Source organism: Bombus impatiens, unplaced genomic scaffold, assembly GCF_000188095.3.
Source record: "Bombus impatiens unplaced genomic scaffold, BIMP_2.2 scf_0065, whole genome shotgun sequence".
Taxonomy (NCBI): Eukaryota; Metazoa; Arthropoda; class Insecta; order Hymenoptera; family Apidae; genus Bombus; species Bombus impatiens.
Window position 1 is genome coordinate 1 of NT_176484.1, and position 17,331 is coordinate 17,331.

A 17,331-nucleotide genomic window follows, 5' to 3' on the forward strand; every position below is an offset into this window, starting at 1 on the left:
TCATATGTGGTGAGGTAGTTGAGTCTGTTGGTGTTTATGCTATTCAATGTTTGCTGCCCCATTGGATATGTTTGGCGTTATAGTCTCCTCCAGCTATGAATCGATTACCCAGTGCATGATGGAAATTATCAAAGTCTTGTTTAGAAACGGAGTGTCTAAGAGGACAGTATACTGTTGAAGTGGTGATTGTACCATGGCAATCTTCTATCGCTACGTTTATATCTTGGAGGTAGTCATTCTGGAACGATGGAAGCTCGTAATGCTTAATGCTGGCTTTGATAATAATTCCGGTGTCGCCGTGGCACCCGTCAGTAGCTTTCCTCCGACACAGCATCGTCATTTTACTTTACTTATTCTTCATCGTTAGAATAGTCAACATGTCATCATCGGGTTTCTATCCTTAAATCAATCACTTACTTAACTTATACATACGCATCAGTGTAATTATCTTCTTTACAAAGTTGTTGGAATAAACACTAATTTATACCTGTTAATTCAGTGTAAACTCAATTGAACCACCTCTTTTATCGTAACAGAAATCAGGGGATCGATCAGTTCGTGGCGTCGATTATCTAATCGTAACGGGAGTTTACGACTCCCGTTGACGTGTTTTCTCGCGATCGCATCTCTCCGCGAATGGTCGAAAAAACATCTTCAAAGAAGAAAAAGCAGGTATATTTCGTGCCTAATACATGCGTCCATGTATTTCATTGTCCGGTAAGAGAGAATCTATAATAATCTGGGGTATGGAATGCCACGCGGAAAATGCCGCAACGATAACCAGTCATACTCGATAATACGTTTACGTGCATTTGCCAGTGTTGTGTTATGTTATCTATCGGCGCAAACGACAGTCGATATTCGTGGTTGTTTGTAGCTCGTACTCCTGGATTATGCCTCGATCCACGATAGGTACGTATTTACGCACGTGCAAAAGAAACGAAAGGAAAGAAAGAAAGAGCTTGTATCCGTAATTTTAGTTGTAATTTTGGATAGAAAATTTCAAAGTCTATCGTCATTAAGAAATTCATGTTAGACGGAAAATGTGAGAGTCAAATAAAATTAAGAGCGGAAAAATTTCAAGGTTGAAACGATAAATATAACAAATATGAATACTGTTTATTTTAATTCTTAGACTCGTCCGTTTTTAGGACAATTTGAATAAAAAAGGGAAAATATACTAAAATATTCCCGTGTATATATACATACGTATCAAAGTTTAAATTATTTAGAGTATCTAGAATTCGTCTCCTGCAATGTCTTTTTCATTATTTTCGATGAAAAACGTAATCGATTGAATTTAAAAGTAGGGCTAGTATCGTGTGTATTTTTTTTAAATGAAATCGAATTTTCCAGTACAGAGACTGGAAGAGGATTAACTCGTAATCGGTCACCTCTGTGGAAAGGAGCACAATGAATTCGGTGAAATTTGAATTTATATTGGAGCCAGACTGGTCTGTGATTGTCTACCGGGCTTACTTACGATTAATTCCGTAATATTCTTGCTTCTCCCGTTCTATTTACCTATACATTATTCATGTCGACGACAGTCGTTGTAAAAATATGACGCAAGTATGAAAGCCCCACATTGGGATTTTCCATTCGCGGTTTTTAGTAGCACATACGTATATTAATAAACTTTATTTTAACTGTGAGAACTGTAGAAAATGTAGGGCGGAAGTTAAGATTGCTACTAATCGTAAGTTATTAAGTTATAGTTGCTAATACATGATCAATCATCATTTTTAATCGTATAACGTCGGTAACTGTAACGATTTTATCTTCAGTTAATGACAAGTTTCATGTACACGTACCAGTTCCATTAACTTGTACGCCATTAATATATCGAGCGAAATTTGTATCCGCACGGACACGAGCAGCGTGTTGTAATTTAGCCACTAGTAAAACACAAATTTGTTGAAATTTTAATCATACGAACACAACCGAGTTGAAAGTTTCTATCCTCTTCCCTCTTTCTATCTAAAAATTAAACTCTTCTTTTCTCTCTTCTGCCCCTCTTGTACCGGCGTGAAGCCTTAGCGCGAATTCGTCAAACATCTACGTCTACTTTCCTCGGCAAATCGCTTTTTCGTATATCGGAATTTCTGAATGTCTACTTCTGTACATCTATCTGGATATCGACATTTTTATAGTTTCGGATATGTACCGTTGGTCTGAATTTTGGTTTTATCGTAGACAGTGATAAGAAGAGACAGTGAATAAATCAACCGAGCACTTAAATATCGATTAATTGTTTCTCGATTCTGAAATAACGTAAAAGACGATCCGTGTAGTAAAGTTTGGAAATAGTAAGGGTAATCCGCGCACCATATTATAATTTCACGTAGAAGAAGAGAACCAAGGAAATTACAGCTCGGCTCGAGCGGAATAAGATTCCCAAAACGGAGTCAACGAGAATCGGCCACTTAATCAAAAAATAAAGTAGGTATTTGTTTTGTATCATTGCGAGTCACGGACATCGTCGCGAGTCGCATGAACGTGTAAACTCGATTGATTTTACCGACACGTCCTGTCGTGATGTTAAACGATATTTAACGTCAAATATTGATCTTCGTTCTTCGTTTTTCATCGCGCGTCGTGTACTCGTTACAGTAATAATTCTACGAGAACAGCGGGTAATTGCATGGAGCGTATTCGATATCTTTTAAGCAAAGACGATGAATTTAATGGAATGAAACGGACACTGATCTGTGAAAAGAGATGTACATACTTGAGTTTAGAAAACGGACCTCGCAAAACTCCAACTACCATGACAACTTAACAAATATATATGTCGGGTTTACATTAGAATCAGGGTTAGGGGCGTGAAACGAATCTTCGTTTGGATTACACGTGTCGTTATGCAATAGAGAAGACATTGACTAGTGCAAATACGATTGTTATAGAACCGGACAAGTAACCGTGGTAATTAGATACTCGAGAAACTAATGACAATGATCTTAGGTTCAATAACGAATCCGCGGTCGACGGGATGATAGATGAACGTGCTCACAAAATCTAAGTAGGACGCGTAATATTCACTGGTCGTAAGGGGTTATTCTTTTCGTCGATGAGATCGCGAGAGAGAATGAATTTCCCGTCCCGATAATGCCACAGAGGAAAACTATATGGGGTGTGTCTGAGGACCCGAGATCATCGGATTCGTCGAGGATAGCCTTCGTTCAGAAGGTGAGGGAATTTGACGTTGCTGCTAATTGGTCAATCTCCATATCGGTGGTTAGAAAAAGATGCTAGCCGCCCTCGAAGGAAAGTGGCTAATGGGAGACGCCGTTCGTTGAAAAATAGGTCTCTCATATTTTCCCGTAGCTGGGACAAAGACTGTTTGTTTGAAGGATTTTAGTCAACTAACATTTAGTTGACTAAAGATAACATTTAGCCTAACATTTAGCCAAGGACACCGGAGCCGTCCCTCTGGAACTTCGGGAAAATCCGTAAAATCGTAATTAAAGTTTACAGTCGTAATTAAACAATTTGCCGTCATCCTGCCCAATTGTACTTGTTTGCGATTTGTGATAATAAACTTGGGCTCAAGGCCTTGTTTGCGATTTGTGATAATAAACTTGGACTCAAGGCGACCATCAGTCGCCAAACGTAGCCCTGGTCAACGGGGCAGGCGCTTCGCCTAACAAAGGTGTGGAATTATAGTATGACCCTCGTTAAAAGAAATACCAATAGAGATACTTGACAGTAAAACATTCCAACGGTTCCTTCGGACAATGAATACCCGATGTTGAGGCACGTACACAGCACAAGTCCAGTTAGCCCGAGAACCCGCTATAAAACCTGGGTTTTTCCGGCAATTAAGATTTTCCAAACGGACAGACGGTCTTTGCCCCAAACTGGCCAATTGACAGCGACGTCAATCTCCCTTACTTTCAGAACGAGGGCTATACTCGACGAATCCGATGATCTCGTGTCCTTAGACACACCCCATCATAGTTTTCCTCTGTGGCCTCATTGGGACGAAAATTCATTCTTCCTTGAGATCCCATCGACGAAGGGAGCAGTGCCTTACGATCAGTACACGTTTGAGTTAGAGCAAGTATATCTTTCATCCCGTTGACCGTGGATCGAGCAAGTATACCTTCCATTCCGTTGACCGTGGATTCGTCATCGAACCTAAGACCAACGTCACTAACATCGCAAGTGCCCAACCACCGCTGTTGATTGTCGAATCGGTAGTGTCCATACTCGTAGCATCAGGCCGTATCTTCGTTATCACACAACGATGGCCAACTCCAAGGGAGGCCTATCAAACGCCCACAACCCTGTTCCTGACTCTTCTTCGACATACATATATCGGGAAAAATTGTTCCTAACCTAACAATTTTCCCAATCAACATATTCTTTATCAACACTTTCCACGTGAAAGCAAGATAGAAATTTCATAGCATGCTTTATGATCGCTCTAACACACATCTCTCGTGTTGATCAGTCGTTTAGATGTCTCTTGATTATTTTTCCAATATACGATTACATACACATACACATATACATACAGCGCTGTGCAAAAGGCTCGATCCGTTTTTATCGATTTTGTTAATCGAAATATGGCTAGACAAGTTATTTTAATCCTTTACGCTTTTAAAACTTTTACAATACGATCATCTAGTACAGTGCCATAAACAATTTTTATACCGTCAATCGCTATCGACTTCTCTATCGTTTTCAACCGACAATGAGTAACTATTATCATCATTCTTATCTATTTTCTAAAAAAAAAAAAAAAAAAAGAAAAAACATTGCTTCGCAACAAAGCTTGAACTGTATAGAAGTAATTAATAGAGTAATTTGTCCTATTTCTTTCAGAAATATGTCAGCGAGGGCTCAACTGTTCGAGACTGCGTGCCAGTGTGCACAGAGAAGGGTGAGTTGCATCCCCGTTACTAGTTTATCGCGATCTATTACTGCGATCCAATCATAAGAAGAAAAGTCTTAGCTTTAACTTTAACACTAGAATTATCAATCTTTAACTCATACGTACGTACTGCATGTTAGTCTATATTCCTAAGGATTATATGCTCGTTATTCAAGAATTATTATCTCCTTTGAAATCTTAGATTAGAATGAACAGGACGTATAGCATCTTACAGGGTAAATAAATGAAAAGTCCATAAATTTAACGTCGCACTAAAAATTTTACGTTTGTGATAATAACATTACATTTGTTTCATTTATATCCGTTTACCGAGTTTCCCAACTGTGTTAATCAATTTCTTTAATCCAACCAATTCTAATATTCGTGTTACCAATCTTTCCATTCTACTTACATCCATTATGTGATTTGTGCGTTGTCATTCGTTATCGAGGCAAGGAGAGACGAAAGTAGAACATTTGAAAATCCCGCTGCTTATCAAAATTGCTACAAATTCACATAATTTCTCTTATCGTAAAGATATATCGTAAAGAATCGTTGGGAAATCGAACAAAAGTCGACTTCATTTTTCTTTTTCTTTCCTTTTCTTTGTGAATGCATGCATTTATTTATCGTTTAAAAGTCAAGATTTAAAAACGTTTAATTACTTTTCTTCGCATTTTAGAAAGAGACCAACATATCCTTAACTCATCGACACCGAGGTATATCTAGCTATCCGGCACATTTCTAGTGGACTAATCACGTTGTCTGCAGACAGTCTCGATACGTCTTTTGTCGACTGTCGGCGGACGATATATTGTAATATCGTAAAAGAGTTTGATTAGAAGTCGGTTGAAAATAGAAAAAACCGTGTACGTCGTCCTTCTGTGGTTGTCTACATTTAAGAGCGCCTATGTGACTAAAGTCTTGCAGAGATATGAAAAAACCAATAAACAACGCTAGAACAGAAGGACAGTTTCGGGTTCAAGGAGGGATGACCGAGAGGTCAGAGTGTGCGAGTCGAAAAGTGAGTGTGTGGCGAGAGTCAGAGTTGATCGAGACATGGAAGAGTAGAATCGAGAGAGCTAATCGAGTCGTTTAAGTGTTGTGGAGTTGAGAGAGAGAGAGAGAGAAAGAGAGAGAGAGAGAGAGAGAGAGATTCGTCGTGACGAGAGTTGCCAAATAACTGTGATGTTATTTGAGATAGATACGAGTATCGCATTTAGTTTCAGTTAAACAAACATCGTTTTCTGTCCAATTAATACCTGTATATTCAATTCATTATTAATAAATTGTAAGTAATCGGGAAAAAATTTATATCTTAATTTCCACGATACTACAATATGCAGACAGTCGACAGTGTAGACGAGGCTGAATCAACGAACGTATACGAGAAATAGATAGATTAATCGATTTAGTGGCCTCTCCGTCGAGAATTTATCTGTTACGACCGTTCGCGGGGAGACGCGGTCGCTAGGAAAACGCGTCAGCGAGAGGCGTAAATTCTCGCTACGATTCGGTTAATCGACGCCGCGAAATAGTCGTTCCCCTGTTTCTGTTAAGATAACAGAGGTGGTTAAATGAATGTAACACAGCATAGTAAGTTATATATCACTGTTTATTCTAACAACTTGTAAAGAAGATAGTTACGCTGATGCGTATGTACGAGATGAGTGAGTGACTGATCTACGGGTGTGTATACCCGGTCAAAGGATGTTGACTGTTCGAAGGATGTAAAATCAGTACTGTTCGGAGACGATGCTGTGGCGGAGGAAAACTAAGGATGGGTGTGTCTAGCGCACGGGGCCATCGGATTTGTTGGTGACGATTTTGGCTAAGAGAGTGAGGGAAATAGGCTTCGTTGTTAATTGGTTAAACGAAGGTTGGTGGACTAGGAAGGGTCTTAGCCACCCTCGATAGAAAGTGGTTAGTAGGACGTGGTTAGTACGTTAGAAAAACTAACTTTCCCTTGTCGAGCCGTAGTAGACAATGGTCTTCAGAAATGCTTCGGAAACAGACGTTTGTTCGGTTCGAAGGACCTCGACTAGGAAATTCCTGAGATGTATGGAGGATACTTGAGACTATCGAGGGTACGCAGTAAGGATCCGAAGACATTTGGCTGCCATCTTGCCCGCAGTGTGTGACCTGGTTTAGGTAGAGCGTTGCCCGATGCAACAAAGACGGATGTTTGAATTTTTCTAGCAAAACAATTGGGCGAAAGATGTCATAGATCGTTCGTTGGGAGTTTTAAGGTTATATGTAGCCTCTCGATTCCTATCGCGGCGATTTACTATCCTCGACAACTTGGTTCCCACGACCGCGTCAACGACTACGACAGAATGCAAAATGATAGGTTGCACGGTTCGCTCTGCCATAGCTGGAAATATCGTTGACGGAAAATCCCAGGTGGTAGGAGGATGAGTTTATGGAAGGTACTTGAGACTATTGAAGGTACGCAGTAAGTATCCGAAGACATCTGGTTGCCATCTTGCCCGCGGTGTGTGGCCTGGTCTAGGTAAAGTGTTACGCGACGTAACACTATCGTTAAAAAGCTTTCCGGCAACGAAAATGACTCCCTGGCGGTTCGCGAACGCGTCGCAACATTTTCATTCTCTGTTATCATTATTATTATTATTATTCCACGATATAGCAACGACGCGACGTACTTTCAACATTTTAAACCTGAATCATTGTATCGTATCATATCGAAGCTCTAATAATTTTCAATCTTGAGAAATTGTCATTTATCGCAACAATGATGTCGCATAGAATAAAAGAAAATGTTCTAACGTGGACACATAAGTAATCGATAAACGAACTTCAAACGAGTCTTAATCAGAATTCAAATCGATCGATCGCATCATTGAAAAAAAGCAATGGAAAGGAATAAGAATTAAGAGTCAGACAACTGGAGCAATGGTCTCGAAAAGCATGGAATCAGCTATCGATGGGGTAAGTGACCTTCACCCGTCAATATCCCAATAAAATAGAGTGTCGAATGTCTGCCGGGAAAAAGTTGAGGAGTTTTGGACATCTTGAACGAACGAGAGAAAAAGAGAAGCAAGTCGTTGGAAAAAATTCGAGTAACGCGATCGAGTGTAGATGAGACGCTTTCAAATTGAAAATCCGGCCTACACCTTTGTAAATTTGTAATCGGCCAGTGCGTTAAAATAGTCAAAATGTTAAAACGGAGCGTTCGCGTCGATGCACTCAACCCTCTCGGAAATTCTGTTTCACCAGATCCTCTGCCCTACCTCTGTGACAATTTTGCTGTCTGGTTGTTTCAAATACATAGTTTTATTTTCACCTCTTTCGCTACAATCTGTTTTATCCTGTACGTGTATTTTCGACTTTTATCTTAGTTTTTATTTTCAAGTTGCCAGGGGTTTAGTTGCGAAACAACTTTTCCGAATAGACTCTCGTATAATGCCGCGACCCCTCTTCATCCTTCTCATTCATCTACCTTTCAGGGAAGAATTTTGACAAATTTTTACGCCACTTTTACTACACTAAATGTCGCCGTCGATTTATATTCTTGTTTACCAGCTGTGCTGGCGAAACGGCTGCTAGAAACAGTTCTCCCATACTCAGAACGGAAAACAAGGAATTCCTCGAATAGACAGAAAAACGCCATTTCAGACTTTCAATACGCTTTTCTTTTTCCTCTTCCTATCTTTTATTTCCGTCTATCTACCACCCTTTTTCTTTTTTCTTTTCTTTTCCTTTCTTTCCTCTATAAATTCATTTTCGTTGAGCTTTTCTCCACGATTCGATTGGAGTAAACGTTAAACGGAAATCCTTTCGTCGATGAACTTTCCTTCTTAACGAGGTCTTTTACCCCTCTTTTGTTTCAATAACTTTTCTCGTCCCTCTGGCCTACTTTTAACAAGTTTCTCATTTGCCTTACTTTTCAATGGCGGAAAGGGGGAGAAAGGTTCTTTCATATTAGAAGAAATTGCCTTATTTTCTGACGATGCGTGAACGCTTTCATTCACGAAACCGCTTCTTCTATTTCTTCCGTTACTGTACGCGCCTTTTACGATGGTTCGTGTTTCTGCTTTTTCGAATTTCATTCAATGAGAGAGGATTATTCGAACAATGATAAGAGCAGTGACTTTATTTAACAACGAACTATATTTAATTGGACTAATCCAACAACTGATTTTATATTGGTTAATATCATGGTTAATGATATAAATTACATTGTGCTGACAATAAATATATTAATAATATCATTGTTCACCCCTCCCCCTCAAATGATAGCTTTTCATATTCTGGAACGTTCTTATTCGTATTAGAACAAAGGAAATTTAGTCTAATTCTTGTAGCAAGCGTTCAAATAATTTCGTCTGAAATTCTCAAAAAATATAGTCTAAAATTTTGAATCTAAAATCCGTGTGGTGTCCAATATTGCAAGATTCGATCATCGGACAAAATAAACTAATTCCTCGATACTAATTATTATGAAGCTCGATCGCGTAATAATTCTTGGAAATGAAATAAAGAATAAATCGTACTGTTTCAGAGGCTTGGAGCACGAGGACGTACTGTTGTCAGGAAGACGGTTGCAACTCAGCTCCATCGTTCGTATCTAGCAGCTGCTTGACGATGCTTGCGATCACGATGGCGACCTTCCTGATGCTTCGTGGCTAATACGTCGTTTCCGGCGACCAAGAGACCGCGAATGGAAGCAACGGGATCCCTGTAACGCGAGAATCACCGCGCTAACCGATTATCGTCGATTATTGTCCTGGCCCTCTTGCTGACTGGACGCTGACCAATCGATAGTCGTCGCCGATCGATCGGTCCAAACCCTATCGCGTTCCTACCCTAATCGATTTTTCTTATCGCCGTTTCCTGTTTCGACTTTGACTTTCAACGCTGATTTTGATTCTGCACGTTGGATAATTTCCTATAATCACCCCTCGCGAATGCAAAATATTTTCTGCTTCTTAATAGCAACGACTTATTTCTCCTTCTTGTTCTTCTTCTTCTATGAATTGATTTTAGTCACGAGATTGGAACAATGATAATCATTTAGGATAATATCGTTAAACGAATGGAAAATCTTTCATGACTTTTATTCTCGTCCATTTTCTCTTCTTTTCTCCCGGAGCAATTTATCTTTTCATTGTTGAAAGAAATATCTATCGGAGAACTGTATTTGCTAATGAACATGGTTTTACTAGTATAATACTCGGTTCGAACAAATTCATGTACAGATAACAACAAAATATAAACAACCAAGTGCTATCATTCCTTGTGGTTAAAAGTAATTCAAATATAAGTAGGAACATGATTCTCTTCCTTTCAATTTTTCAGTCTTTGTTTTCTAGAACCATTCGCGAACGATCTTATTCAGCTTAAATTTATTATATTAGCCATTTAAAATACTTTTATTTCGTTCTACAAATAAGGCTGATTGTGAAAAAATTCAATTTTCTTTCTTCTCCTAGGAACTCTTACGCGGGTACTCTTCTCCCCGGCCGAAACATTTCCGACATATTCCCAATCTAAATGCATATTTTTATATAAATTAAACGTATATTCTAAGTTTTCAAATATTTAGCATCGTAATTATTATAATCGCCGGCGTATATGTTGCCTAGTAAATTATTTTATATAATAATTCTGTTGACGCAATTATTATGTCCTTGCGAAACGAATCGAATATTCATTACCATTGCATGTACACTCTTAGAAGAAGAGCATCATACCGAACTTGTAGTTACCCTATATACTGTTCCATAAATTCTCAACTATCGGTATATTCGAATAAAAATTGACGACAAAGCAGGTTGCTAAGATACTTCTTATAAGACAGAAAGTACTAATTTTAAGCGTTCTTACATTTATTTCATCCTCTGAGGAGACAAAGTTAAATTTTAGTAGCAACGAAGAAGAAACTCGGTCTTACCGGTGAATTTCCATCGATCAAGCCGAATTTACATTATTTTACTTTGGAGGAACGGTGTAAATTCGGCTTCCGATGTTCTTCCTCTTACGCTGTTGCTCGCCTCCAACATCTTCGCTACTGATCCTTCCATTCGATTTATTCCAAAACTTTCCATTCCATCACTGTGTTTCCTTGACTTCCCGTTCACGGTTGCGTCCCGTCGCCATTATGAGCGTTGGATTTCTTCAGTCAGGCGTCCGCTCAAACTCGAGTTAAACCAATGAAACTCATTCTTCGAGATTTTGAACGTGTACTTCGATATCTTATTCGTATTATGTACTCGTTTTGAACATTTTTTAGTATCGTGGAATAATTTTTCAACTTCTTAACTGATCAAACTAAGTTAATTCACTATTTAGATTCACGATTCACGATTAAATATAATTTTTGTATTTATAGAATATTTATTATTTAATCAACTAACCGTTATAGGTTTCATTTGGGGATTAAACAAGCTATATCGCATAGAAGACTTTTATTTTCGAAATAAACGATATTCAAAAACATATCGATCGAATCTACCGAAAATATAGATCTAAACCTGTTGATAAATCTAGAGCAAAGAATGAACCTAAATCTATAAAAAATAACCTGAAAATATTGGAAATGTTTTTATATACAGGTATATGTAGGTATGTATGTACGTACATATGTATGTATAAATACATACACACATAAAATAATACAATAATCTTAAAAAAGAAGTTATTTATCACTACCACATTGATATATCGTTTCATTTTTGTTAAACCACCATTTTTGTTAAATTATACCACGTTTATACTTGCATCGGATAAAGCCGCCTTATTAAATTAAATGTTTACATTGTATTTGATTTATCTAAACTCTGCAGATATTCTAATTTATAATTATTCATTGTTCAATTTTTTACTTCGACTTTAGTAGTTTTTCTTTTTCATCTTATGTCGATTGGGAGGCTCGAAGAGTACGGTAGATTTCTCTGTCGAAAGTGAATTTTACTTGGCATTCTGTATTTAACAAGAACGATGATCTTTTTTTCATTTTCAATGAAAAATTACTCCCTCCCCGTATTCTTTGTCCGCCGCGAAACCTTACTTCTCCGCTTCCCGCCTTAAAAGACTTTTCCTTTGATTCTCGATAATCGATTTTCGATTTCTTCATTCCCTCAGAATCCTGCTCATTTTACAATCGGTTTTCCATTTGGCTCCTCAACTTCTTCCATTTACCAAGCTTATTCTTCCACATTTTCCTTCGTAACGCCTGCTTTTTTGTTTCTTCGCTGAACCTTTCCCAATACCCGAAGTATGTTCTTCGAGTCGCTCCTTCCACGACGTTCATCCGATCCTTTTTCTCAACGAGACAAATCAATAAATAAAATAAAGCAAAACGAAGGGAGACAAAATATAAAATAAAGCACAAACAAAAGAAATATTAAGCCAAATATAACCGCGACGACTATCGATTCCAGTCGAGCAAGGATGGTCACCGTGATCTCGAGGCAAAATATGTCGGACCACAAGAAACTCGTGCTCGTGATCTCGATGGCGAATGAGCGCCAAACGTGAAATCGGAAACAAAAAAGAACACAGCGCGAAGATAAAGGGATTCCCAAAGTGGCTAGATCGTTCGTGGTCGATCCATCTTTCTATAGATCGTAAGATTTCAGAACGAAAAAAGATGGAGGATTTGCGGGTAAACAACGCGATGAAAGTTGAAAGAGGAGAAAGATAGGAACCGCGGAAGAAAAGAAATTGAACCCGCGTGAATATACATACAATGTATATTGTGTAACCTACATACAGACAACAGTTTAACGAGGAACAGTGAGGATAACAATGATAACGTTATTACTATGGATTATTATTACTATTATTATTATTGATTTATTATTATTATTATCGTGAATTATTATTACTATATTGCTACTAATTACTACTAATCACTACTATTACGATTGACTATTACCATTACTAAAGATTAACGACACTAAACAGGAAACATCACACCGAATATACATAAACTGAATTATGCATATATGTATGTGTGTGTGTGTGTGTGTGTGTGTGTGTGTGTGTGTGTGTGTGTGTGTGTGTGTGTGTGTGTGTGTGTGTGTGTGTGTGTGTGTGTGTGTGTGTGTGTGTGTGTGTGTGTGTGTGTGTGTGTGTGTGTGTGTGTGTGTGTGTGTGTGTGTGTGTGTGTGTGTGTGTGTGGTATACACACATATGTATATATATGTATATACATATATATATATATGTATACATATATATATATATATGTATACATATATATATATATATATATATGTATACACACACACACACACACACACACACACACACACACACACACACACACACACACACACACACACACACACACACACACACACACACACACACACACACACACACACACACACACACACACACACACACACACACACACACACACACACACATATATATACACACACACACACGTATATACGTATACGTATATATATATATATATATATACACATATATACATAGTAGAGATAAAGACCGATAGACGGCGAAATTGAGTGGAAAGTTTGTCGATTATTACTATTACCGTATTGTAACTTGTAACCGCTTTGAAGTAGCCTTAATAATTGTAATTAACGAACGCACGCGTGAGATATTAAAACAAACTGCGTGTACGTTATTGGTTGGCGTGAGGGGACAGCGCATTGCCCCGTTTCAATTCTCTCTACATTATATCTTTCTTTCTTTCATTCTTCTTCTTCTTTTCCTTTCTTGCTAAATCAAATCTACCAGGAAATCACCCTGTGGAATCTCGTGAGATTTTAAATTTAAGGAATAGCTTCTCAATCAACAGTTTCAATTTTTCCACAATTTCACTATTTCCACACTGCTCACAAGGTCTGTCAATTAACAGATTATTCGTCTAACAATGAATCGATTATCAAGAGTAGAGATTTACGAGAGTAGCGATTGTCGCACGAGGTAGTTTCCGGCTCCATTCTATCACCGAAGCACCGGATTACATGTCCAATGCTCTTTCTCTCTGTCTCTGTCTGTCTGTCTCTCTCTCTCTCTAGGCTTTACAAATTTAAATCAAATTAAAAAAAGCATAAATTTTCCTTCTCTACCAAGTTCTTTATTTTTTTTATTAAATGGTAAACCGTCGTGCTCGCGATTTTTTTAATAATTTTACAAATTAAATAAGAAACAAAGTGCCACTTATTTTCAATTGTCATCATTTTTAAAACACGGAATTCGGCCACATGATCGAGATCGAAACGAGCACATCCGCTCTCTTCTCTCCGCTGACCAGCGTCTGAAAATTCCTAAACAGTATGAACGTAGTACTATTCATAGTAGTACTATTAGTCGGTAAGAGTAAGCCAAGCGAGTCACAAAACTGTAGAGGAAACAGTAATCTATCAGTTTCGCGAACGAGTGCAAAGAAAAACTAAAAAATCTAAAAAAAAGATCACGAACGTAGCGCGTCAGAAATTTACTAGCAATTACATATCTGTTCTTGTGAAATTAGGCCAAGAGACGATTTATCTAAAGTGAGACTTAGCTCGAGTCTAGCGTAAACGATACTTAACGCTTAATCAGTTTCCCGTCATGGATGTCGACCGATCGATTAACGTTGTTGTTATTGTTGGGCGAATGTTTCGAGGTAGATATAGTAACGTGAGACTGTGAAGCGTAAAGTAAATATTTAAATTATTCGACTTCTTTAGGAAGATAACGCAAGTAAGCCGATTTATCTAGTCGCGGGTTTTTGATGAAACGTTATTTCATTCACGATGAAAAAGTTAGATTAAGTTTGGGTTAGGTACTGCCATTATGCACTGCAATGGAAATTTGTGAATTTGAATAGATAATGGATATAACGGAGAAATAGTATAACATGTACACGATAAAAAGAATTAAAGGTGGAAAAGTTAGCGCAGAATGGAATGGAATTTGAAATAAAAATTTCTCGTCTGGCGAGATCCGACGTAAAAATATATCAAGGCGCATCAAGGAAAGTACATGCATATACGATGATGAAAATTGTTTTAATATTCAGTGGTATCAGTATTGGAAATTTGTCAAGTCACGGTATCATGCGATATGGTACAAATGTTAGAAATTTGTCAAACGTTGTCACGTTGCAATATTCGTCATTCTTCCGATATTCACACCATATCCTTCTGCGTAACTATTCTTATATATAGTTAATTATATACATGCGTGTATATAATTAATATTCTGGTACTTACAATTAGTATAACGAAAGACACGATCACGAATTGAACTTAACAACGACACAACACGAACCACTCGTTGAAGCTTCCAATGTTTAAATCCGATAGCAATAAGGCGCTTCAGGCTTGAATTACGAAAAGCTACACGAGTTATCGATTTGATAATTAATTAAGAAAGATGTTTCGTCAGAGACGCAGGAGAAATCGAGTACGAATATCCTAATTCTATGATATTTTGAAGTAAAGAAAGAATGTTCGCATTACGGGCACAATCGTCGTGGATTGCCAGTTCAAGTATCGCTTACACTTTATCCATGTATTTTTATAACGCAAAGTGGTGTACGCGTAGATTCACGATCGTTGTGGCTCAAACCTCCATCTTCCACGCAGACATATGATACACGCGTGCATGATGATTGAACTTAACCCTTTCATAGGCGGCGAAAATAGTTGAAAATAAATTTCCCTCTTCCTCTATGCTGCTAAATCAAACGCGTAAACAATCGTAGAAAACGGAAAATCAAATTTTAGTATAAATATGAATTTAATAAAATATATTCGGCACAGCTGATGATATTTACCGCCATATTATTTAGCACCCTTGTTTCTAAGGGATGGTACAAAGGAAAGAGATAAATTGGTTTTACCGAACTAATCGCACGTTTTATTTAATATGGTTTATGTCGAAAATATCGTATTAAAATTGTGATTGTACACGTGTGATAATTAATAAGCATCTACTACCCTTATTCGTAAGCAATGGTAGAAAGAAAGAGAGATAAATTAATGAAAACAAACATAGAATATATTTTATTGAATACGATGCTTTGTACTGAAATTGTTGCTTTCTTACAAAATTAGTAGCGTCAAAGAAAATTTTGTGCCCACGAAAGGGTTAAGAAAAATCAAAAGTAGTAAAAAAAACATAGATTTTTAATGATCTCTACCTCGAATCATTTCGTATTGTTATACGTATACAATAGAGAAAGGATTGTGAGAAGGAAAGGACGAAATGAGTCATCGAAGAAGAGAAGAGAGAACGAGATCAATGAAATGCTTTCGAACAATAAATTAACGAGTTGCAACGCCATATCACGATAATTCTAGACGACTTCTTTAGCGTGTAAGATTTTACTATATCCAACGAGGGAGTCATTGTCTGTAACGATAATAAATCTAACATCGTTCCAAGCTCTTAATAAGTTAGCAAAGGTCAACGAGTAGACGAGAATAAAGAACGGAGTAAACGAGAAATTAGAAAAAAGACAAGCTTGCGCCTGAAATCGAAGAAACGCGTGTCGCGCAAACGAAGACCGACGTGCGCACGTGGACACATGATTTTCGCGAGAAAATGTTGTCTGTGGCTGCGAGTATAGATGTTACGACGCTCGCTTCCAGCACTGTTTTGATAGGTACGTTATTAAAGAGGTTCGTGAGAGATAAAAACCGATAAAAAAACATACGTCTAAAGACAATTGTCCTTTTTTACTTCCTCTTTTTTCGTTTCTTAATTTAAAGTAAATAGTATGCGCAAAGAGAAGGACGAAGGGAAATGCGAGATCAGAGGGTTAAAAACTTAAGAAGAGTTGCGCAAAACTTTATTCGCTCGTTTCGGTGAATGAATAAACTCGTACTGTCGTCTTCTCTTTTTTCTTCCTGTAATGGTTCAGAAAGATGGTGGTAAGAGACGAAGTAGAGTGCGAGACTAGAAAGGGAAAAGAATTTTATGAAAGTTCATTTGTTCTTTACGATGAATTATAAATTCTTGCGAGTGTACTAATAATTTGCATTCCGACGATTTATTATTTAGCGTGATGTGCGATTTATGTAGCGCTGGCTTCGAGTGCAAGAATTTTATTCTTGTGTTATTTTTCATTTTATTAATTATCGTGGAAGGAATTAACAGTTCTCGAAGTTTTAAAACGAAAGAGCAAGAGAGACAAAAGTGGTCAAAAGTGGAAAGAGCAAAGTGGTCAAGCTGGCTCATCGGATGGATATATACAGGGTGTTCGGCGGCAGATGTAACAAAATTTAAGGAGTGACTTTTAAAGCTAAAATAAAATGAAAGTCGAGAATAGACTTGACAGCATATCGGAAATTTTGCATAGAGTAGAAAGGACTAACGTTTCCTCGAATTCTTTGCCTCTGTAAATAACTAACAAGTATAAACATAGTAGCAGGTATAAACGATGTTTATATAAATTTCACACATGCACCGCGATCGTCCCGTCCGCGGCTGACCACACAACAATGGTATCAAGGATAACG

General features: G+C 37.7%; 1 protein-coding gene across 1 annotated transcript; it reads left to right on the forward strand.

Moving 5' to 3' along the window:
- The first annotated feature begins 3,108 nt into the window (after positions 1–3,108).
- On the forward strand, positions 3,109–10,741 carry LOC100747077. The gene is made up of 3 exons (XM_024372441.2): positions 3,109–3,189; positions 4,807–4,888; positions 9,402–10,741. The coding sequence occupies exons 1-3, from the start codon at positions 3,109–3,111 to the stop codon at positions 9,527–9,529; spliced, it is 291 nt and encodes a 96-aa protein (XP_024228209.1). The 3' UTR covers positions 9,530–10,741.
- The last annotated feature ends 6,590 nt before the right edge of the window (positions 10,742–17,331 follow it).

Excerpts from the sequence above, each read along its gene's own strand:
- LOC100747077 (XM_024372441.2), top strand. The coding sequence starts at position 3,109 with ATGCCACAGAGGAAAACTATATGGGGTGTGTCTGAGGACCCGAGATCA. Across the intron at positions 3,190-4,806 it reads GGATAGCCTTCGTTCAGAAG|AGTAATTTGTCCTATTTCTT; the intron begins GTGAGGGAATTT and ends AGTAATTAATAG. Across the intron at positions 4,889-9,401 it reads GCCAGTGTGCACAGAGAAGG|AGGCTTGGAGCACGAGGACG; the intron begins GTGAGTTGCATC and ends GTACTGTTTCAG.